Raw genomic sequence first — 24,010 nt, forward strand, 5'->3', positions numbered from 1 at the left:
TTTATTCATGTGTACATCTCTTTTAAGCAGCAATCGATTCCTTGTATCTTAGTCCTGACTTTTCTCTGTCTCTTTCTTCCCTGAGTATATTTGATTTCCTTAGAGTCTTTGTTCCAGCTGTCTCTTTGTTCCAACCCTGAGGGTCTCAATTTCTGGACAGTTTTACTCCTGGTTTGAATTTCTGGTGGTGAAACCAAAGGCTTTGAAGTGGGCAGTGGAAGAGAGACTTGGGCAGGGAAACCTCGTAGGTTTCCCTCATTTCACTCTTCTCAGGAGCTTTCTCTATGAAGCAGGGCATGGACATTTAACTACCTACTGCTGCTGGTGGAGGAGTCCATGCACACTCACTTTCTCCGAGATTCACTTTTGCTTTTCTTTTTTCTTTATTTAGTTATTTGTTTGTTTATTTATTTATTGTGCCAGTACTAGAGCTTGAACCTTAGGATTTGGACACTGTCCCTGAGCTTTTCCACTCTACAGCTCCACTTCTGCCTTTCTGGTAGTTAATTGGAGATAAGAGTTTCACAGACTTCCTATCCCAGCTTGCATTGAACCTTGACCTTCAGATCTCAGCCTCCAGAGCAGCTAGAATTACAGCCACCAACTGGTGATCACTTTGATCACCAGTTAAATGTGTAACTTAATTCCAATTGCAGCACATGGGAACTTATACATTCTGCTGAGGAAATGTGGATCCTATAATAATGTTCCTCTTTTTATTTTACTATTTTTAAAGTTAGTAACTTAAAGTGTCAGCTAATTTTAATTTACACTTTCAACTTTTTTTTTTTTTTTGGTCCGGTCGTGGGCCTGGACGCTGTCTCTCAGCTCTTCAGCTCAAGGCTAGTGCTCTACCACTTTAGCCACAGCGCCACTTCCAGCTTTTTTCTTATGTGGTGCTGAGGAATCGAACCCAGGGCCTCAAGCATGCAAGGCAAGCGCTCTACCACTGAGCCACCTTCCCAGCCCTACACTTTCAACTTTTTAATCGAAAAATTTTTTGCAAACTTTTTCCACTTTATGTTTAGTCTACTTTTTAGTAAAGATACATTCTTTAGTTATTTGAGTTATTTGGAGTCATGTTTTGGTTTAGTTTGATTTATGTGTGTTTGTGTGTTGGGGGGGTGGGTATCAGAGAGACATATGGAGACAGACAGACAGACAAAGAGATTATGTGCACATAGATTCTTGATTTGCTTTTACCAAAGTCCAGGAAGATAGGTGAAGAAAGAAACAAGCATGAACAAAATTTCACCCTCACCAATCATTATGAATTTCAGGTTGGCAACAGTGTATTATTGGTTACAACATAAATAGATAAAATATTTTTAGAAAATGCTTTTGTTAGAGGTCTAAAAAATTATTAAAGAACATATTGTATATTATTACTTGGAATTTGTGCTCATTTCATGTCAATGAGGAGACAGAGGATGAATATATGAAGTCAGCATTAAAGTAGTAAAAAATTGAATTAACCTAACAATCCAATCATAGAGATGCAGGTAGGGAAATTATTGTAAAACCAGTGCTTGCATGTTACGAAGCCATTAAAAACAGTGATTATAAACACTATCAACATGGAATATCGAATATGTCTGTGATATCATTTCAAATCTTTAACTGGTCATTTATATAGAAAGGGACCTAGAAGCATAAAAAAAAAAAAAGAAAACTTAGCCTGAGTGGTTTTAGGAACATTCCAGGCCAGGTATGGAGGGGCATGATGATAATCTCAGTAGTCAAGTTGGAAGCCAGCCTGAGCTACATAGTGAGATCCTATCTCAAAATAACCCACACAGAAACACAAACCCCAAGCAAAACATAACAAATTCCGGCATTGTTATATTCTACTTTCTGTATAAAAATCAGAAACAACTAGGGATGTTTGTCATGCTTTGGAAAGATAGGGTGCTGGGTGGGTTGGCATAGGTTCCTTCTCTTAAAAATATTCTGTGTTCCTTGTCAGTCTTGTGTAGTGAAGACCAGAGGCTGCTTGCTAGATTGTTTCATTAGGATACTAGATCAAAAGCAAAGGAACTCTCTAACCCAGTGAGAAGAGTTTCCTTGTGCCTGGAGATGGAGCAGAGCTGGTCACTGTCTAGTTGTGGGGTTCTGTTCTTTCCCAGGGGGTTGGGAGAGGGGACTTCTGGGAGGAACAAAGGCATGCCACCTGTACTTCGTATTTTATCAGTAGGAAACTTGTTAAAATGCAGCCCCCATAAGTGCTGAGGGTCAGGCGCAGTGGCAGAGCCTTGTTTAGCATGTGTAAGGTCCTGGATTCCAGCTCCTGCACTATCAGACTGAGAAAGAAATGAAGGCAAGGAGGGAGGGAGAGGGAAGGGGAAGGGAAAGCAAAAGGCAGGACAGAGAGAGTAGAGAAAGGGCAGGCGGAATGAATGAATGAGTGAATGAATGAACAGATTTGAGATAATTTGATTTTTGAGAGTCAGAAAAGAAACCATGTAACTAGAGGAAGTTAGTGGGACTTGGAAGGACATTTCAAAGCCTTGCCTTGGCGATTGGGGGAACTCCTTGGCGTCTCTACAGGGGATTAGTTCTGGGATTCTCAAAGACAGTAATATCCACAGAGGTTCAAGTTCTTTATATCCAGCAGCGTTGAATTTGCATGGAACGTATGCACACTCTCCTGTACACTTGAAACCATCTTCAGATGGCTTACCACACCTAACACAATGTAAATGCTATGTGAGTTATTCCATAAACATGACAGTTTTATGGAATAATGACAAGAAAACAAAGTCTGATGTACAAAGATTCAGGATTTTTTGTTGTTTCTTTTGTTTTGTTTTTTGGTCAGTCAGAGGGCCTAAGCTATTATGCACAGGGCCAGCACTCTACGAGCCACAGCTTCATTTCCAATTTTCTGGTGGTTAATTGGAGATAAGAGTTTCATGAACTTTCCTGCCCAGGTTTGAACTAGGATCCATTAAACATTAAATTTTTTTTTGGTGCTGGGGATTGAATGCAGAGCCTTATGCATGGTAGGCAAGTCATCTACTCTTGAGCTATATACCTTCAACACCAGATAAAATTAATGTTTAAAAATGCAAAGGCTGACTGCAGATGTACATCAAGTTGTCTGCACTTTGGCTCCTGTTACTGGCACCTCCTTGCTTCCCAGGCTACCCATTTGCTACAGAATTGGCTGCAGATGGAGTTGCAGAGACAATTTTTAGAGGCCTCTGAACAGGGAGGAAAGCCAGAGATGACATTGGTTGGTGATAATAGTAGAAGAGGCTAAGAGAGGGTTCTGGGATTACAGACTCTGGACCAAATCTTAGTGCTGTTTAGACAAAGGATGTCCAAAGGAGATGACAGAGGATTGGGACCTCGGGTGTCACATTTGCGCTGTGAGCATCGTTGGTTGTTGATTGTCAGTCTGCGTGGTGTGACTAGAAGATAAGCACATTTCTGTATGATGCTGACTCCCCACCTCCCACAATCTGACAAGCCCTGTGACTCAGATATTTCCCAGGATATCTGAGCTCCTCCCCAACTCCAGATCCACAGTCAAGAGATGGTAGAAATAGATCTTTCCTTCTGGTCTTTCCACTTGGCCCATGAGGGCCTTCCTTCATCTGCACATCCATACAGATGTGAAACCCCTAGAGAGAAGTAGAAAGTGCCTGTACTCCAGCCTCTGTCTAGAGGAAAAAGCAGGCACTGGTTACTCCTGCAGGCTGAAAGGGGGATATTTATGTGCAATTAGACACTGCTTCCCAGCTGGTCCAGAGGTGGTCAGCCTTGTTCTCCCTCACAGTAATGTTTTTCTTTGAGATTTCACCAAGCACTAAGAGCTTTATGGACCCTAGAAATTATACTGTGTCTGGGCCTGGGTTGGCATCAAGGCTTCCCCCATCCACACATACCTCTTTTGGTCTGTCTCTCTGTGTATGCACATATGTGGCACTTTTTGTATTTTTTTGTTTCTGAGGCAGCTTCTCGCATTGCAGGGCCCCTTGTAGAGATAGGAAGATCATTCCCCAGTTCTTGTAGGAAGGTGTCAGTCTGTTCTCTTAGGACTTGCCTCCTCTGAGCCTGCAAGACGAGGGCTGTCATGTCCCTGTAACTTACTGACCCAACGTCATGTGTGGTGACAGTCTCAGGCTGCCATTTTACAACTTTTGCTTGGCCTTGGGCCTCAGTGGACTTGGACTATTGTGAATTTTGCTCATGGGAGTCAGTTGGAGTACATAGGTGGATATTTCCTCTGCTCTTGCAGTCCCTTTTGCACTTTCTGAGAGGCTCAAGGATATTGTGAAGAGAAGGGGCACATTATGGAAGTGTGGTTTGTCTCCCATTACCAGAGCTCCTGTTCTGGGGTCAAGGTACCCAGAGCTGGGGACTTTCTCCTACATCTTTGTATTCTAGCCAAGATAAGGAGTATGTGGGTAGCTGTGTGCATCTTCTCAGGCTGGGTAACAAAGCACACAGTTTGAGAGACTAGAACAATAGAAATTCTTTTTCTCCTAGTTCCAAAAACTGCAAGTCCAAGGTCGGGGGCCAATGGGTTGGTCTTGCTTGATTGGGATGAAGAGGGATCTGTTCCAGGCCACTCTCTTAAACAGAACTAAATATTAGCAACAATTCCAGCTACTCTGGGAGGCAGGGGTAGGAAGATCACAGTTTGAGGCTAGTCAGGAGAAAGTGAGATACTTTATAACAAACTAAAAGTAAAAAGGGAAAAACTTATTTAAAAAAGGGTTGGAGACCTAATTCAAGGGCTTAAGCCCAAGAGCCTGACTTCAATTCTGAGTACTGTGGGGGAAAAAGATCTATCTTGGTAATTTGCTGTGCAACTTAAAGCTAAGATTATGTATATAAGATGAAATCTAGCACACTCTTGTTATATTTATGAATATAATTAGATCAAAATGAGTTACATCTTACTTTGTGGAGAGTAATAATTGTTATTACAGTTTCTAAGGTGCACAGGACATGCCTGGCATCAGCCAAAACTTATGAAGAGTAGGTCCAATAATCACTTTGATTTTATAGTGGTTATCGGCAGCTAGCGCGCAGAAAGATGACACAGTGAGTCACAGTTAATAAGTATCCAGACCTAGAATTGAAGCCATTTCTAGGCTGGCTGGGATGCAGTGCAGTGGTAGAATACTTGCCTACTATGCTTGAATGTCTGGTCTCTCCATCTTCAGAATTGCTGAAAAAACAAAAAAGAAAAGAAAAAAAAAGAGAAGTGTCTGGCCCTACACTTGGTGCACCGTGGAGTCACGGGAAAGCTAGTTGAGCTTTGATGATTGCTCGCAGGAGTTTTGGAAGAGGTTTCTAGGGTCTGGTGGGATGGGCCCTTGGTGCTGTGGGAAAAGAAGTTGATGGGAGGGAGTCAAGCCAAGGGCAGGTGAGGTCCCTCTAGGTCCTGAGCCAGAGCCTGCTCATCCTCCTCACCAGCACCTCCTCCTGCCCTGCAGGTGATGTGAGCAGAGCCCAGGAATGCCTTATGTGGATCGGCAGAACCGTATCTGTGGGTTTCTGGACATCGAAGAGAATGAGAACAGTGGCAAGTTCCTGCGGAGATACTTTATTCTGGACACCCAGGCCAACTGCCTTCTCTGGTACATGGACAACCCCCAGGTGAGAGGCTAGGAGGGGAGGGGCAGGGCTGGCTGCCCATCTCTGAGGAAGGATGCAAGGATACACTGGGCCTGCATCAGACACCAGAACCACCTCAGCCTGCTGGTCATTAAGGAAGGAGAAGACCCTTTGATATCACACACACACACACACACACACACACACACACACACAACCTTTTCAAGGGCTAGGGGGTGTAACTCAGTGATAACTTAGTTCTTAGCAGGTGGGAGACCCTGGTTTAATATCCAGATTTTTTTTTAAAAAAAAAGGGAGGAGGAAAAGAACAAAAAAGTGCTGGGTGACCCTAAATCTGGTTCCTTTCTCACGAGAACAGGAATTTAACACTTGCAAAAGTCAGGCAGAGGCTGTCCAGGCTGTCCGGACTGCCAGGCCTGGCTTGTTTCCTCCCTCCTCTGTCTCGCTGGCTCTGTGGTTAGGGCTGTGGCCTAACTAGGCTGCTCCTGCTCTTCCAGTCTGGGGCCCCTCCCTGGCAGAGAATGTGACCTGGTTCCCTGAGCTGGACAGGTGTTAGACATCTTTAGTCTCCTGACTCAGGAAGTCCTGCAGTTCCTAGGTTGGAGGTCACCTCCATTTTTGTCCTTATGCTGCAGATGAGAAAACTGAGTCTTAGATGTTGCAATTGACCTTGGCAAGGACATTGTCAGTGACCTGCTTAGTTTTTGGTGGAGGCTAGGCTTAAAGGTAGGGGCTACCTGAGTGTTAATTGCTATGTCTGGGCTTCCTGGAGTCATCACTGAACTGGAAAAAAAATTGTTCCTTGGGAACTCAGGATTTTTTTGTTTTTTCTTTTCTGCACTGAGTGTTGCTAGCTCTTTGCTTTCTACTACTTAGGAGTAGGTCAGTGGATTGCAGCTCTGAAAACTGGCATAGCCTCTGAATAGCAAGCTTCTAGGGTACAGCCAAGTGGAGGTAGAGGCGGGTAGGGGGCTGGGAAGGCTCAGGAAGGGGAAAGTCTCGGTGTTGAGGGATGACAGGCTCTAAGAGGCGGTGTGGAAAAGAGAGTTATGTGGAGGTCTAGGCCATGATCCAGGGTCCAGTCCTCTAGAAGCCTTTGCCATTTGTCTTATGGATCTTTTGACTGAGGGAACACTTACTTGATGCAGAAAACATATACTATAAATCGCTTTCTCCAGCACATCTGTACCCCATGTGCACTCCCACATCTCTAATACGCCTGTGACTTACTTTCCTCTGAAATGGCAGGCATTCAGTTTAGATCCTGCATGCCCACCCTGATATGCTGCTTGCTTGTCACTAATGAGACCTGCTTTCACACCTGATCTGTCTTCCTTCCCTGCCTCAGCTCTGCACAGCACCCACATAGAGCTCAGCAGGTCCAGTAGCACTTCTTCATCTAGCTAAGTGCCAGTGTCTCATGCCTTTAATCCTAGCTACTCAGGAGGATGAGATTTGAGATAGCAGTTAGAAGTCAGCCTGGGCAGACAAATCTAAGAGACTCATGTCCAGTTAACCAGCAAAAAGCTGGAAGTGGAGGTGTGGCTCAATTGGTAGCACACTAGCACCCCCCTCCCCCGTCCACTTCTTCTTCCCTATTGGCAAAGGGCTAGGAGTTATGTCTTTTGTTGCTAGGAGCCTTGACTTCTGTCCCTCCCAGGAGGAGGACTTGGCTTCTGGCCTTCCCAAAGGGACTCTGGGTTCCTGGGTCTCACTTCCTTTTCTTTCCCTCACCCCTTGGTGAAACTTCACTAACTCATCTGTCTGGTTAGCTCAAGTCATTCAAAGGGATTTTTGTCCTGATTTTCCTGTTTTGTGCTGTGCTTCCTTCTTGAGTGTTCAAGATTCAGATTCTCTTGCTTGGGCACTCCTGTCCACTGGTGCTTACTGCCTCTCCTGAGAGTTGGACCTTTCTTCATCCTCTAGGCCACAGACAGTCTGTCTGTCAGTGATAGATTACCCAGGATTGTGGTGCCATGGCCTTATAGTAGATAGGAAGAAGCTCTTCTTCTCGAGCCACTTTGGCAGCCCCCCCTTTTTTTACTTTGGCAGCCCCGCCCCTTTTTTTGCAGTTATATTAAGTTCTTGTAAACCTTTTGCTTGGGCTAGTCTCTAACAAAGATCCTCCCCAAATCTGCCTCCAGAACAGACCCTTTTGGATTTTTAATGTTAGAGGTTGTTAGAATTTCCCTTAATCTGACTAGACCCTCTGACTTAATGTCACTTGGGCCCAGAATCTGTGCTAACCTGGGGTGCTGTGCATGCTGCCTTCTTGGCTCTCTGGTGTCAGCCTTTATGTTAGTTCCTGCCCTACCTAGAGGGCCTCCTTCCCTTCCCTACCAGCTGAGTCTCAGGATGCTCTTTGTGCGATAACCTTGGATTTGAATTTCCAGGGTGAGTTTGTGGCCCATTGCTGAGGAATCTTTGCATGTTTCCAGTAAGCAGTAGATTTCAGCTGGCTTGGCATACATACCTAAAACAAAAAAGCCTTACTGCATGTAAGCTGGTGATAGTTCAGAACATTTGGTTTCTTCATTTGTTGGGTTAGTTCTTTGTTGTATTGATGGCCAGCCTCTCTCTAGACTTGAGGAGCGCTTTGGCAGATTGTAAGATGATATGCATGAACATTTATCACTAAGTTAAGCTAAGCACCAGCATTTTCTTCCTTTTTTCTTCTTCTGATACTGGGGCTTGAACTCAATGCTGGCCATTTACTCAAAGCTAGTCTTCTGGCACTTGAACCACACCTCACTTCTGATATTTTGCCAGTTAATTGGAGATAAGAGCCTCACAAACTTTTCTGTGATCTTCAGATCTCAGCCTCCTGAGTAGCTAGGATTATAGGAGAGAGCCACCAATGCCTAGTTCCATGGGGTTTTCATTTCACTCTGACAGCAAGTGTGATTGGTGGGTGTTACTGTCCTCATTGTCAAAGGTGAGGGAGGTGAGGCAGAGGGGTTACGTAAGAAGAAAGTGGCAGAGCCAGGACTTTCAGCCTGGCAGTCTGGCTCTGGTACCCTTGTCCTCATTGCTGCTAATGAGCCAGTCATCTTAGGGTGGCTGGCTTGGGAGGATGGAAAGTCTCTAAAGGTAGTCTCTGATTGAGAAAGAGAAGCCAACAGACTCTCAGGACTGGGAGGATCTAGAGGGTAGAGAGTGCATCTGGCTGAGCCTTTGATCCCTAATGTTCAGTCATGTCCAACATTTGATGAAGGACTGAATAAACTAAAGAGAGATGGAAGAATTGATGGTCAGAAGGCAGGTTGGTCCTTCGGAACTGCAGAATGTTTAATATTACATTCCTGGGATTAGAGACTGGACTGAAATGGAACAGAAACACTACAGTATGATGATCTGCCCCAGTGGAGAGAAAGATCCTGGGCACCTTCTCTGAGCTTTTGTGCTCAAGGTTAGTGTTCTAACACTTGAGCCACAGCTCCATTTGGCTTTTTGGTAGTTAATTGGAGATGCAAGTCTCACAGACTTTCCTGCCTTGGCTGGCCTTGAATGGAGATCCTTAGATCTCATCTTCCTGAGTAGCTAGGATTATAGGCGTGAGCCACCATTGCCTAGCTAGGAAAGACTCTTGATGTGGTGTCATAGTTATTTAACTGGCATTGATAAACAGGATTTTCTGAACCTAAGTCTCTGATCTTTCTTGTTTAAGCCTCCTTGGTAGCTGGTATTCTCCCAGCCATGTCCTTTTTGGTTGTTTCAACTATTTGTAGCATGTACTGCATGCTTACCATATACCAAGTATTATATGAGACATTTTGCATAGACTATCTCATTCAATCCCCTCACTAATTCTGGGGCTTGGGGCTGATATTCCCCTTTGTTCTACATCTCACAGATGGTTAGTTCAGTCTTTACCCACATCTGTGACGTCTTCTTCTTTCTGCTGTTTTTCCTCAGCTCTGTGGAGGGTCTTGTGGATGAAGTGGGATGGGAATTCAATGAGGTCTTTGCTACCAGGGAGCTTCAGGACTAATAATCTTAGTCCATTCTTATAATAAGATAGTCTATCATTCATTGTCAATGCCAGTGTGCAGATGCCAACATTTCGGTTGTAGGAGAAGGGGTGGTGATTTTCCTTGGTTGGTGTGCATGAGGGTAAGATGGAGGCCTGGAGTCGACTCTCCCATGAAAAGGTCTCAGGCCTGGGTGACAAGAGATCAAGGTTACAATCTAGACTCCTCTACTCCATTGATTTGTGTCTTAGGCAAGTCATTTTTGAGCTAAGAAGAATCACTTCACATTATTTGCTAATCCTGTCCAGTATGTTATAATGGAGTCTAGCTGCTAAGTCACCCCAGGAAACAAGACAGAATCTCTGGCTCCATGGAGTCTCCATTGCAGATTGGGAGCTAGATGATTAAGTACAAATTGGGGAGGGGGAGTTATGGGGCTCCCCTTCATGGAGAGGTGCCCTCACAGACCAGTGAATGAGATTAGAGTGGTTTGAAAAAAAATTTATGGATAGTAAAAAAAGGTGTGTACAAAGGGGTTACAGTTACGTATAAATCAGGTAAAGAAGGTAAAGACTACATTTCTTTTTGGACAGTATCACCCCTTCTCTCACTCTGTCCCATCTTTCCGCTCCATCCCCACCCACAAGTTGTACAGTTCATTTTCAACATAGTGTCTAGTGAGTACCATTGCTGCATTGATTAGAGTGATTTTTTTTTTGTTGGTTGTAGGGCTTGAACTCAGGGCCTGGCCACTGTCCCTGAGTTTCTTTGTGCTCAAGGCTAGTGCTTTACCACTTGATCCATAGCTCTACTTCTGGCATGGGGACTTTTCTGCCTGGGCTGGCTTTGAACTGTGACCTTCAGATCTCAGCCTCCTGAGTAGCTAAGATTATAGGCGTGAGCCTGGAGTGATAGATAATCACCCATTGTTCACATTTGCAGTCATTGTACAGATTTTTGAAATGTTTTAATGCACAAGGTTTCATGTGAATATTGTACCTACTCTGTCCTGAGTAGAGTTGATGAGGAGCATGGGGTGGGGGAGGGCTTGTGGCTAGGGTCCCAGAAGACCCTGTGGTAAAGAGTGGAGCCCGGCCTGCACTGAGAGGAGGATTTGTGGGCCAGCTTTTCATTGAGGAAGTGCTAAGGAAGGCCTAGGGAGGTGACAGGGGAAGGGAGAAAGCCAGCCAAGGGTGTGAGCATAAAGAGAAGTGGCAAGGGTAGGTTTCAGCCTTAGCTTGAGGGAGCTCTGGGGTGAGCTAGGCTAAGAATTGTCCTAAGAGAGCTAGACTTCATGTGCCTCTGCTGGATGGTCACTGACTAGGGCTCTACTAAGGTGGAAAAGATGGCTTCCAGGAACCAAAGATCAGTCCCCTGAAGCACAGCGTGGGAGTGGGAGAGGCCACAGTATCTGCCAGTGGGGTATGGGGGAGGAATAAGCAGGGAGCAGAACTCAGCATGGGCTATAATTAACCTTGAATGTGTGGCAGTATTTTGAATCATTGTGGTAAAGTAAGGATCCAGGATTTTCCATTCCCAGGCATTAGTGACACTAATCTAAGGACAAAATCCATTAGCTAAAAACGACCCCTCTAAACAGAAGGCGTCAGTAGTATTGATGTATTTGGCTGATGTATTTAAAAGTTGATGTGCTGACAACATCAGACAAACAGTTCTTATTGCAGAAAGAATGTTCACCATGAGCTGGGCACTGGTGACTCATGTATATAATCCTAGCTACTCAGGAGACTTAAGATCTGAGGATCATGGTTCAAAGCCAGTCCAGGCAGGAAAGTCTGTGAGAGGCTTATCTCCAGTTAATTACTAAAAAGCCAGAAGTGGAGGTGAGTGCTAACCTTGAACAAAAAGCTCAGGGACAGTGGCCAGACCCTGAATTCAAGGCCCAGGACCCGTACCAAAAAATAAATAAATTACTTAGGTGCATTTATTTTTCCATTATGATACACCATATTGGAACATCATAATATCCGACAGAAGATTGCATCTCTCTTGGTGAATCTGGGACCCCAATCAAAACCCTTTTGCTCTGTTAAAAAGGAAAAAAAAAACTGGAAATAGGTTTTTCCATCAACAGGGACAAAGAGCTTTAGCAGTGCTAACTATGAGATGGATATTTGTCTGCATTTTTGTGGAAAGAAACAGTGTGGGGGAAGATTCTATTAATATGTAATTTATAATGGACAATGATGTTGTCTTCAAGGCTGGCTGAAAATGGGTGTTTTGAAAATAATTATGCTTCTTTGTATGAGAAGTCTTCTTAAAGTTTGGCTGAAATCCACCAATATTTAAAAGGTTTTTGCATTATCCACTTCAATCTGTCTAAATGCCAAGAGCCAGGAAATTGCTTGCTTTTAAAAATGAGCAGTGCAAAATTCAATGTAGGAAAGTGGAGACAGTGACAGGCTCCTCCCTTCTCCCCCCTCATCCTCCAGCCACATAGGCTCCATGGCAGGACAGACAGCAAAGCTAGGTCTTTCTGTTTTCGTCCTGCTTTGTTTTTTGCTATTCTTCAAATATGTGACCGTCATCGCAGCACTCGGCTCAGCAATGGCTTGGACTAAGTTTGTTGGGTTTTCTGTTTAGTTTACTTCTTGTATTTTTATTTTGTCATTTATTCATTGTGTTCAAGGTTTTTGAATTTACGAACGCAGTGTAACTGGCATATTAGCCATCTGTGTTGGTACAATGGAGTAAGGGTAAGGAGAAATGCTGGTGAGCTGTTGTCTGTGTTTTACTGGAATCAGCATACAGCATTCTATGAAGGAAAAAAAAATGGCTCCAAATGACAAAGTGCACATTGTGCTAATGGTGATATTAGTACTATGCTGAAGATTTGGGAATTTAAATTGGGCAGGCTTTTTGGAAATTAGTAGGCATTACAAATTGAGTTTTATTTCTTTTCTATGGTAATAATGTTCTAGAACAGTATTTTGTCTCAATTTTAAATATTAAGGTCTAGAGATGCAGCTCAGTGCTAGAGCTTGTGCTTAATGTGTTTGAGGTCCTGTGGTTTTGTTATCCCCTCAAAAACAAAGCAAAACAAAACTGAAAAGTCAAAAGCTTGGTTTGGAGAAGTCATGTTAATAGCCCTACTTGGTACTGAAACAGAAGAAACTAAGCCGGGTACTGGTGGCTCATGCCTGTAATCCTAAACACTTTGAAGGCCAGGATCTGAGGATCAAGGTTCGACTCCAGCTTGGGCAAGAAGGTCCATGAGTTGAGCTGTGGCTCAAGTGGTAGAGCACCAGCTTTGAGTGAAAAAACTAAGGGATATTAGGTAGGGCCCTGAGTTCAAGCTCTAGTACCAACACAAACAAAAAAACAAAATGCAAGCAACTAAAGACATAGAAATAGAATTTAGCAGAAATGTTACTATTGTACTATTGTAAGACCTTGATAAGCGTTTTAAGTTTTCTTAGAATTGGCTTTGGTTGCATTGTTACACATTTTGTAGACATACTGTTAGTTTAACATGTCTACTATATCCATCTCTATGCATCCATACATCTACATACATCTTTTTTAGTTATTATTGGTCATAGGGATTGAACTCAGGACCTGGGTGCTATTCCAGAGCCTTTTCAAGGCTAGTACTCTACCACTTTGAGCCACCATGCCACTTCTGATTTTGTGGTAGTTACTTATAGACTTTCCTGCCTGGGCTGGCTTCAAACTGTAATTCTCAGATCTTAGCCTTCTGATTAGCTAGGATTACAGATGTGAGCCCCTGGCTCCTGGCTCATATATCTACTTACACACAACAAAACCCACCATTAAAAAACCCACCTCATTTTAAAAATTCCTTTGCCAAGCATCAGTGGCTCATGCCGGTAATCCTATCTACTCAGGAGGCTGAGACCTGAGAATTGCGGTTTGAAGCCATTCCAGGCAGGAAAGTCCATGAGACTTTTTTCTAAAAATCTTTAAGTAGTTGTACAAAGGAATTGCCATTTAACAAAGCAGCTTATAAATAGAATACATCTTGATCAGTATCACCCCCATGAGACTCTCATTTCCAACAAACTACGAAAGAAATCCAGAAGTGCAGCTGTGGCTCAACTGGTAGAGCACCAATCTTGAGCAAAAAAGCTAAGGGACAGTTCCCAGGCCTTGAGTTCAAGCTGTAGGACTGGCACACGCACGCACGCGCACACACACACACACACACACACACACACACACACACACACACACACAATTGTGTCTCTCAGGTAAAGAAGAAGGCTATTATGTTTTTGAGGGAGGGGCTGCCAGTGAGATTTTCCTTTGGGGCCCATTTTTATCGGCTAATAAGTAAGAAAACATTGTGGCTTTTTTTTTCCTTTTTTTCCCCCCAGTGAGGTGGTTTGAATTGAGGACCTTGTGCTTGTGCTGCTTTGAACACACACCCAGCGTTTTGAGCCTCCTCTCCTCACGTTCCTCACGTGTAATAGAAGCAGCAGTGGTGTTCGTGGTTTCTGTCTGCCCCAGTGCTGGGGAATCACACAGAAACATGTGAAAGTGCTTTGATCAGCTCTCAAGTGTGATGGAGGTGGGGTTCATGGAGGAAGTGTGTTCTGGCAGTGACATCAGGCGTCCAGAGAGCAGATGGTGACAACTAGAATGTTGTCACAGAGCTTCCTGCTGGGTCTGGGTTGGTGAGGTGCCTAGATTCAGAGGAGGGACGAGGTTACAGGCCTGTGAAGGAAAAACAGAGTAGGTTTGGGAGCAGACTGAAGGAGAGTAGTTGGATCTTCAAGTGTCAAACTGCTTCCTGCAGACCTGGCCATCATTGAACAGTAATGAGTGGTATTGTCTAGTGTCCTATATTTTATAGTCATTTAACAAGCCAAACGTTTTAATGGGATGCATTTTCAATTTACACATTTTACAAGCCATAAGTTTAGATCTGTTTTTGGTAACCATGGCCTTTAAAATGTGGCTAGTGTCATTAATTTCAAAATAATAGAGTAATACTTAATACTGCACATTTTGCACTTACAAACATGTAACTAAAATTTGTAAGCAAGGAATTACGGATAAATGGTGATCATCCTCTTTGGAAGGAGAAATGATGGAGATTAAAATGAGAGTATTCTTTATATTTTCATAAATGTAAGACCAGGGAATGTAAAAGCAAAGGCTGTGAGGTGGCAACAGCACAAATGTAGAAAGTACATGATGTAGCTGAGTGGTAGAGTTCACACCTTAGAAGCTACTTAGAAGGTTGAAATCTGAGCATCCCAGTTCTAAGTCAGTGGGCAAAAAAGTCCGTGAAATTCCTATCTCCAGTTAACCACCAAAAATCTAGAAGTAGAGAGATGTGGTTCAAGTTGTGGAGCCCAGCGTTGAGTCTGAGACAAGCCAAGCAAGAGTAGGAAGCTGTGAGTTCAAGTCTCAATACCCGTACATATACAAAATTGAGTGCCTGGCATATGTCAATGAGAAACAGGCCTCCAGGGAATCAAATGGGAGCATTAACACAACACAACAGCTAATGCTCTAAAATTGGCTTCTCATGAAAGATTAAAATATGCCTGTTGAACAGGAGAATGGAGAAAGCTATGGGCATTTGAAGTGCCCTCCAGTTCATTCTAGGAAGTGGGCCCGCAGGGGAAGGACAGATGTCTTTGGCACCACAACAGCAGGTAAAGCCACTGCCCAGGGCACCTGGTGCCAGAAATAACTTGGTTACCTTCCTTTGGTTTTTCTCTGAGGCCACAGGGAAGACTGTGGAATATCAGACTAGAGCAGTGCCCACCTCCCCTTCTACCGTATGACACATTGTTCCCTGGGAAACTTCTCTCGTTTGGATCTGGTGGGTTGAGCTGTGCCTGGAGGGAAGTCATTTGCTCATGCCCTATTTCCAGCTAGCAAGCTGCTTTTGTTTGCCCTAGTAGGTTCCTTACAGCTAGCCAGTCATCCTAGAGGTATACAATAAGGTAAGGGAGTGCCAGCCCTTCTCCCTGCTTTCTCCTTCATACTAGTTCTGTCCCTGGTCTTTGGGAATGTGGCATTGAAGAGCCAGTTGGACTAGTTCCTGTGCTGCCCAGCTTGGGCAACTTTCTAGGGCCTTATTTGGTGGAACTCTGCTGGTCTGGCTTTTGTATTTACCTTTCAATGATAATCAGCTCTTAGATACTGTCTCATGGGAGGTGGCATGACAGAAAGGAAAGTGCTGTGGAGCTTTGGGAATCCAGAAGGGTTGGGTTTGAGTATTGGCTTGACTGCTTGCCTTTTGTGTGATCGTGGGACAGTGACCTTACCTGCTGGATCCCTAGCTTCTTCTGGGTCATGGGATTGTTGGTATCAAGCCACACATGTGGAAGAATCTAGCAGCCTAGGAGGTACATAGTAGTCTCTAGTTATATCCCCATTTCCTTCTATCTTTCTCAGGTGGTGCTCTGACAAAACTAGGCATTTAAAACTTTACCTTCTCTGGGCTTCTTCTGGAAGTTACTTCCCTCAGTTGAGCCTTCTAGTCAGGAGGTAGAACAGGAAATGTTCATGGATCCTGTTAGGACTGATGTTCGGTGAACTCACTCATGCATCTGTAGTTGGGACCTCTGGCCACTTTTGTGCTTTGTGTGTGTGTGTGTGTGTGTGTGTGTTGTGTGTGTGTGTGTGTGTGTGTGTGTGTGTGTGTGTGTGTGCTGGTCCTGGGGCTTGAACTCAGGGCCTGGGTGCTGTCCCAAACTTTTCTTGCTCAAGACAAGCACTACCACTTCAGCCACAGCTCACTTCTGGCTTTTGAGGGGGTAGTTTTTATTGGGCTTTCCTTTCATAGACTTTCCTGCCTAGGCTGGCTTTAGCCACATTCCTAAGATCTTTACCTCCTGAATAGCTAGGATGACAGGAAGGAGCCCAGCCTTTGCCTTTTTTATTCTCACTATAAGGGATTCAAGGTCACATGGGTAATTTGTTTCTACTTTAACAAGAAATATGCAGTTTGTAGGAAAGGCTTACTGTGCAGGAGGCACAACAAAGTATCTGCATGGACACCCCAGCCCCTTCATTGGTGATGAAAGAGAGGAAACCACATACTTGCCACTCTTTCAAGGTCCTTAGAGCAGAAGAACTCTTAAGCAAAAAATCAAGGCATAGCCGGGCACTGGTGGCTCACGTCTGTAATCCTAGCTACTCAGGAGGCTGAGATCTGAGGATCACGGTTCAAAGCCAGCCCGGGCAGGAAAGACCTGAGACTCTTATCTCCAATAAGCCACCAGAAAACCAGAAATGGCGCAGTAGCTCAAATGGTAGAGCGCTCGCCTTGAGCTGAAGAGCTGAGGGACAGCACTCAGGCCCAGAGTTCAAGCCCCAAGACTGACCAAAAAAAAAAAAAGGTATTCACAGTGCCCTTTCAAAGAACTCAGCTAACAAGAACCTGCCCTGTGCCCTACATTGTTCTAGACCGGGTAGAAGTCTGAGAAATGCACAGGCCATGCTGTCTTACATACCTCCTGCTGCTTGTGCAGTGGCTGCGGGCTGTGCACACAGCATGGAGACCTGGTCCCTTCCCCCATGTCATCTCCACCCCATTCTTCCCTTCTTTCTCCCTCAGCACTGCTGGTACTGTAGCCAGCGAGGTACTGTGGGCCGCAGTCTGGATAGGGCTTTTTATCTCACCATCTGCTGTCTCCCCTACCCAGTCAGCACCCCAGCACATGTCAGCAGCAGGCTGCCCCAGCCTGGCAGCACTATGCATTCTCTGAAAACCCTTTAAGTGCACACAGATGACTAAGCCCTACTGCAGATCAGTTACAGCTCTGGGGATGAAACCTGGGTATTTGTTGGTTATAAATCTCTCCATGCTGAGCGCTGGTGTCTGTGCCTCACAGTTTCCTGCTTAGGTTGGCTTCGAATCACATTCATCAGATCTCAGCCTCCTGAGTAGCCAGGATGACAGGCATGAACCAGTGGTGCTCAACCTCTGCTCTTTTTAGTCTCTCTAGAAGACAGTCAAGTTCACATGAGTAAAATCTTCTACTTGAACAAGAAATACTAGCTACCAGCTAATAATTGCTACTCAGAAGGCTGAGGCCTGGAGGATTGAGGATCAGAATCAACCCACGTTGAAAAATTCTTGAGTCTCCATCTCCAATTAATTAGCAAACAGCTGGGCTGGAGATGTGGTTTTAAGTGATAGGGTGTTAGCCATGTACTAGAAAGCTGAATGAGAGTTTGAGGCCCTGAGTTCAAGTTCTAGTATTAGCACACACAAAAGAAGGCTGGGTTATAGCTCAGTGGTAAAATACATGGCTAACATGTGTGAGGACCTAGGTTCAATCCACTGCACTAACATAAAATAATAAACATGAATAAATGAATGACTAGGCTTCCCACCAGTTTTTGTCTCTATTCTGAATCGGCTCAAATGTCCCCATCTTGATGTCTGGGCTCTGCCTTCAGTGTGTTTACAATCTAGTAAATTCATAATGCAGGGCTAAATTTTGTTGTTTCATTCAGCAGGTCTTATATGTAGGCCTGAATTGGATAGAGAATTAGTTCTTACACTTAGACCTGAATAGAGATCACTAAGGAGCTATGTTTTTTCTTTCCTTTTTCCTTCTGGTGATTCCTGGGTTTGAATTCAGTGCCTTGCGCATGCTAGCCAGGCACTAAAATGATCCAACCATGCCCTCAGTCCTTTTTGTTTTATTTATTTATTTATTTACTTACTTACTTATTATTGTTATTGGTAGTATTGCGGTTTGAACTCAGAGTCTTGCTGCTTACTAGGCTGGCACTCTACACTTGAGCCATGCTTCTAGCTCTCTTTTTACTGGTTATTTTCGAGATGAAATATAGAGAATATTTGGGGCCCAGACTAGCCTCAAACTGTAATCATTCTGATCTTAGTCCCCTGAGTAGCTGGAATTACAGGTATGAGCTACTGGCATCCAGCTGTTGTTTTGAGTTGTTAGTTGTTTTGAGTAGGGTCTGGACCACAATCCTCCTATTTAAGCTTTCCATGTAGCTAGGATGACAAGCACACACCATTGCGCCCGGGTTTTTGTTGATTGAGATGGGAATCTTGTGAACTTTCTGTCATGCTGGTCTCAAACCAGGATCCTTTCAGTCTCGGGATCTCCCAAGTAGTCATGATTACAGGCATGAGCCACCATGCTAGGAACTAGGGAGTATGTCAAAAACATATTATCTTTCTTCTGATCATATTCCACTTGATTTTGATGCAGTGTTTTGTGGGAGAACCCTGAGTTGTCCTTTGCCTGAAGAAGCAGAGCTGTGGCCCTGAGTAACATCCTCTCTAGCCGCAACACCCTGTGTCTTTTGGGGTGCTGGGCCCCAGCATTCCTACCATGATGGCTGGCTACCCGGCCCTCAGCTCAATCGTGTTTGGCACATCCTTCCTTAATCAGGAACTATCTTCCTAGGGCTGCCCACGTGCCACCTTGGCAGTGAACTTTCATCATTAATCTTTCAGGTCTAGTAATTGGAGTGGACACTGAGTGTCAGTTTGGATCAAGCCTCAGGAATCCTGGATGGGGAGAAAGGAGGAGGGGAAATAGCATTTTCAGACATTAATCATTTTCCACTGGCTTCTCTTGAGCAGAGCCTAGGATTAACATAGATGGTGTGTGGATGAGAGGATGGAGACCCATTATCTCCCCTGGGATAGCTGAGCTTGGAAAGCTGGCTAGGGACAGGGGAGAAAGCTGGGAGGGAGTGAGAATGACATCATTGACATCTGATCAGCTGCTATCTGTCATTATCCAGTGGGTTGGGTTAGAGTCCTGTCACCGCCCCCCCCAGTCCCAGTTTATTACTCATAATTGAAGAGAGGGATCTGGAGGTCTTGGGCTGTGGTTTGAGGTGAGGATAGTTGAGCAGGAGAAGCCCTCTGAGCCTTGGCACTTGGCTCTTGTAATTAGCCTAGTGGAGGAGACAGAAGCCACTGTGTACTGGGTTCTCCCTGTATGGTGTTATGTAGTACTTTTATCCACCTACTGTACATAGCTTATTACCTCTACAGGAGAAGAAACATATCCTGCTCATAGAACACTAATGTTACTGCTAGAATTCCAGAAGTTCAAGCTTTTTAAATTACACCATACTTCTTTTAGGGTACTGGTGTGAAAATCAGGAAACCTAAGCTTCACTTCAGGTGTGGCCACCAAGAGTCCGACCTTGGATAAGTCTCCCCACTCACAAGTCACTTTCTTAGACTGTGATGTAGGGTGCAGACAGAGCCCTATGGTTCTGTGGATCCCTAGACTCTGGGACACAATGAGGCCTTGCAGATGTGGGTCTGCTCTTGGCATAGGACTCTTCGAAGAAGTGTTTTTACTGGAATGGTCTTATCAATCACTCTTTACATTTGGGGATTTGTGGCTCCATTTGGGACTCTGATTTGGGGATGACAGCCCATCTCTCTTAATCCAGTCTAAGTTTCCTTTCAAAGAAAAAACAAAGAATCACTATAAAGTTGGAAATAAGTGTAAATCATCTAATTCTACAGTTGTCTTATGATGAATTTAAAAAATAGAGCAAGGACGCTCTAATACTTGAAATCATAACTGCTCCAAAATATGAAACTTCCTTTTTTTCTTAATTGTGAAAATACTGTACAGAGGGGTTACAATTACATGGGCAAGGTAATGAGTACATTTCTTTTTTTTTTTTTTTATTTAGTTTTGGGTCCAGTCGTGGGACCTGAACTCTGGGCCTGGGCGCTGTCCCTCAGCTCTTCAGCTCAAGGCTAGCGCTCTACCACAGCACCACTTCTGGCTTTTTTCTTTTTGCTTATGTGGTGCTGAGGAATTGAACCCAGGGCCTCAGTCATGCAAGGCAAGCGCTCTACCATTGAGCCACCTTCCCAGCCCCATGAGTACATTTCTTATCAAGCATTGTAGCCTCTTCCTTTGTTTCCCCTTCTCATCCCTTCCCATCTATACCCCCCTCCGCCCCGCCAAAGTTGTAAAGTTCGTTTTTTGACATAACGACTTGTACATCTCATTGTTGCAGTGGGTCCACCTGTATCCCTATTTAAACGGTTTGTTTTTGCCCTTCCCCTCCACAAATTATACCAACATCAAATACAGTGAAAGCAGGGTTATACCGTGGGGGAGGGACATACAAAGCAACAAAGAAATCGTCTTATAAATATGTTAGAAACAATTGCAAGAAAGAAAAAGCATTTGAATCCTTATCTTGGGGTTCATTTTGCCTAATATCAACTTATCTGAACTTATCTGCTTGTTTCAGACATATACTAGTTATTGCAAATAAGGGAAACCATGGGACCTATGTTTCTTTGGGCCTGGCTTACTTCACTTAATAGAATTTTTTCCAAGTCTTTGCATTTCCTAACAAATGGGGCAATGTCATTCTTTCTGATGGAGGCATAGAATTCCATTGTGTATATATACCACATTTTCTTGATCCATTCATCTACTGAGGGGCATCTGGGTTGGTTGAAACTTCCTTTTTATTCTGGCTGTACTGAGTTTGAACTTAGGTTCTCATGCTTGTTTGGCTGTTAACACTGTTAACACTGAGTCATGCCTCCAGCCTTGATTTTTGCTAGTTGTTGTTAGATCTTTCTTCCTGCATAGCTAGGATAACAGGTACATGCCACCATCTGGGCTCTTCATTGAGATAAGTTCTTGAAAACTTTTCTAACTAGGCTGGCTTTGAACGTCAATCCTCCCAATCTTGGCCTCCCAAGTAGCTTGGATTACAGGTGTGAGCCACCAACACCTGGTTTAATACAAAACCTTTTCAATCGTGATGTGATGTGACAAGTGGGAAATTTCACACCTGTGCTCATGTGACAGGATTGCAGTCAAAATGCCATGCACTAAAAATATCGCATAAAATTTCTTCCATGCTATATGTATAATACAAATATGACACATGTTTGCATGGTCTCATCTCTAGGAATTCTCATTAAAATGCAACATTTTAAAATCTGAAATCCAAAACACATCTGGTCTCAAGGTTTTCAGATTAGAAATACTCAATTGTATTATAGGAAAATTGAGGTCAAGTAGTTAAGGGACTTCACAGACAACTGGTAGAGCACATACTTGTAACCTCTGCCCTAGAGTGGTATGAAAGGCCAGGGGTAATGTTAATAATGTTACAGGTTTCCATCAAGAAATATGAAGTGGGGGGAGGGGGGAGGCTGGGAAGGGATGTGAAGGGTAAACAAAGGAGGAGGCTGCAATGCTTGGTAAGAAATGTACGCATTGTCCTGCCCATGTAATTGTAACCCCTCTGTACAGTATGTTCACAAATAAAATAAAATTAAATTAAAAAAAATAAAAAATAAATCAATAAAAAAAAAGAAATCTGAAGTGTCATTGGAGTTGTTATGGCATGATAGATAAGAATTGGTACCACTGTTTTGCAGATGAGGAGCAGGAGCTATAGAAAGAATGGCTTTAAGGGACTGCACATAGACTGAAGTTGGCCTTCTGACTTAGTGTTGTTTTTCCTGCCTCATGCAGTGCACTTATAACGAACAATATCTGTCTTTCAGAACCTGGCTGTTGGAGCAGGAGCTGTTGGATCTTTGCAGCTGACCTACATCTCGAAGGTAATGCTGGTTTGGAGTTCTGGAAAATTCATATTCTCTAAGTAGATTTAGCATCTAAAGAAGAGGAAATGGCACATTCTTGAGTGGCTAGAATTTGGGGATATTTATGGCATTAAAATGCTCCTCTGTGGTTTTTTTTGTTTGTTTGTTTTTTGTGTGCCAGTAGTGGGCTTGAACTCAGGGCCTGAGTGCTGTCCTTCAGCCTTTTCCTTAAGGCTGGTGTCCTACCAATTGAGCCACACACTTGGCTTTTTATTGGTTAATTGGAGATAGGACTCTCCTGCTTAGGCTGGCTTTGAACTTCCATCCTCAGATATCAGCCTCCTGAGTTGCTAGGATGATAGGCATGAGCTACCTGTGCAGGCCTAAAATGCTCCCTTTCCCAGCGTATTGTTTATGGAAAGTTTGCTGCTGACTAAGGGAGTGTGGTGGTTCAGGTTCCTGGAGAGAGGGCCCTCAGCCTCTTTCTTCTTGAACAGGCCAGTTAGTCAGCTTTCCATCCCTATAATAAAAATACCTAATATAACTGACTTTATAGAGACAAGGTTTACTTTGGCTCACAGTTTTGGAATTTTTCGTTATGATTGATTGGCCTTGAGCTTTGGGGCCTGAGGCAGGCAGTACATCAGGGATACAGAACAAAATTTCTTACCTAAGGGTCTTAGATTAAGGAAAACAGAGATTGGGGCCCCACAAACCTCTCTGAGGGTAACCATCTATTACATAGAGACCTCTGTTAGGCTACCAACACCTAAAGATTCCACCATCCTCCCAGAAGCTCCAAGCTAGGGCCAAACGTTAACATGGGGGCCTTTGGAAAACATTCTAGTAGTCCACAAAGTTTCTGCCTCCACAAAGGGGCTGTAGGTGGTAACTGAGCTTGAGTTAGGGGCAGGACATGACATTTTGGGAAATGAAAGGATCATAAAGACTGAGCACAAATGGATCATACTAGTAATCCTAGCAATTTAGGAGGCTGAGATCTGAGGATTGAGGTTTAAAAACAGCCCAGGCAGGAAAGTTGATAAGAGTCTTATCTACAGTTAACCCACAAAAAGCCATCACACATCAGTGTGATTCAAATAGTAGAGGCTACCCTAGACCAAAAAAGCTAAAGGCTAGCACCCAAGCCTTGGGTTAAAGTGCATGTGTACACACACACACACACACACACACACACACACACACACACACACACACATATCTTAAAGGCCCAAGTCCAGTAACAAGGAAGCATACAGTGTAAAGAGTAGCAGATCTGAAAGAACTAGGCTTGGCTGGAATTGTTTCCATCCCCTGGACAGGATGCCTATACAAGCTAGGCTAAAAATGCCTAAAAGGTACTCAGATGGGCCATGACCACATTTTGCAATCAGGCTATGGCCAAAGGGGTAGGGGTAGAACAAGAATTGGCCGAAGCAGAGGATATTCTTAGGAGAGGATCACAGTGGCTCAATAACTATGTTCATATGACCATATATGATGCTTATCAAAATCAACTACAAGAAATAGAAACAAAAGAGTTTTCTTTATTCTACTAGTTGCAGTTGTTTCTTTTTTTCTTTCCCTTTGGTTTCTTTCTGTTGTCTCTGTTTTTGATTTCTGTACCCTTTGTTTTGTATATGTTTATCTGATTTAGGGAAGGGAAGGGGGGAATCAAAGAAAGGGTGGGACAAAGGGTGAATCAATTCAGCAATGATACTCACTGGACACTGCTGGAAATTTAACTATACAACTTTTGGGGTGGGGAGAGGTGAGTGAGGGGAAGTGGAAGGAAATGAGGGAGGAGGTAATACTTCAAGAAGAAATGTACTTACTACCTTACTTGTGTAAACTGTAACCCCTCTGTACATCACTTTGACAATAAAGTTTAAATTAGGAAGAA

The 24,010-nt window shown here is 43.8% G+C and overlaps 1 protein-coding gene across 2 annotated transcripts in view; it reads left to right on the forward strand.

Annotated features, from left to right (window-relative positions):
- The window catches only part of Plekha2 (pleckstrin homology domain containing A2), a 61,581-nt gene that overhangs the window by 7,719 nt on the left and 29,852 nt on the right, over positions 1–24,010 (forward strand). For both annotated transcript variants that reach the window (XM_042679422.1, XM_042679423.1), the window contains 2 exons: positions 5,451–5,613; positions 22,069–22,125. In XM_042679422.1, coding sequence (XP_042535356.1) covers positions 5,473–5,613; positions 22,069–22,125 — 198 coding nt within the window. In that variant the 5' untranslated portion in view covers positions 5,451–5,472. The remainder of the gene's footprint in view (positions 1–5,450; positions 5,614–22,068; positions 22,126–24,010) is intronic.

Source organism: Dipodomys spectabilis, unplaced genomic scaffold (assembly GCF_019054845.1).
Source record: "Dipodomys spectabilis isolate Male_0828 unplaced genomic scaffold, ASM1905484v1 ptg000052l, whole genome shotgun sequence".
NCBI classification, from domain to species: Eukaryota; Metazoa; Chordata; class Mammalia; order Rodentia; family Heteromyidae; genus Dipodomys; species Dipodomys spectabilis.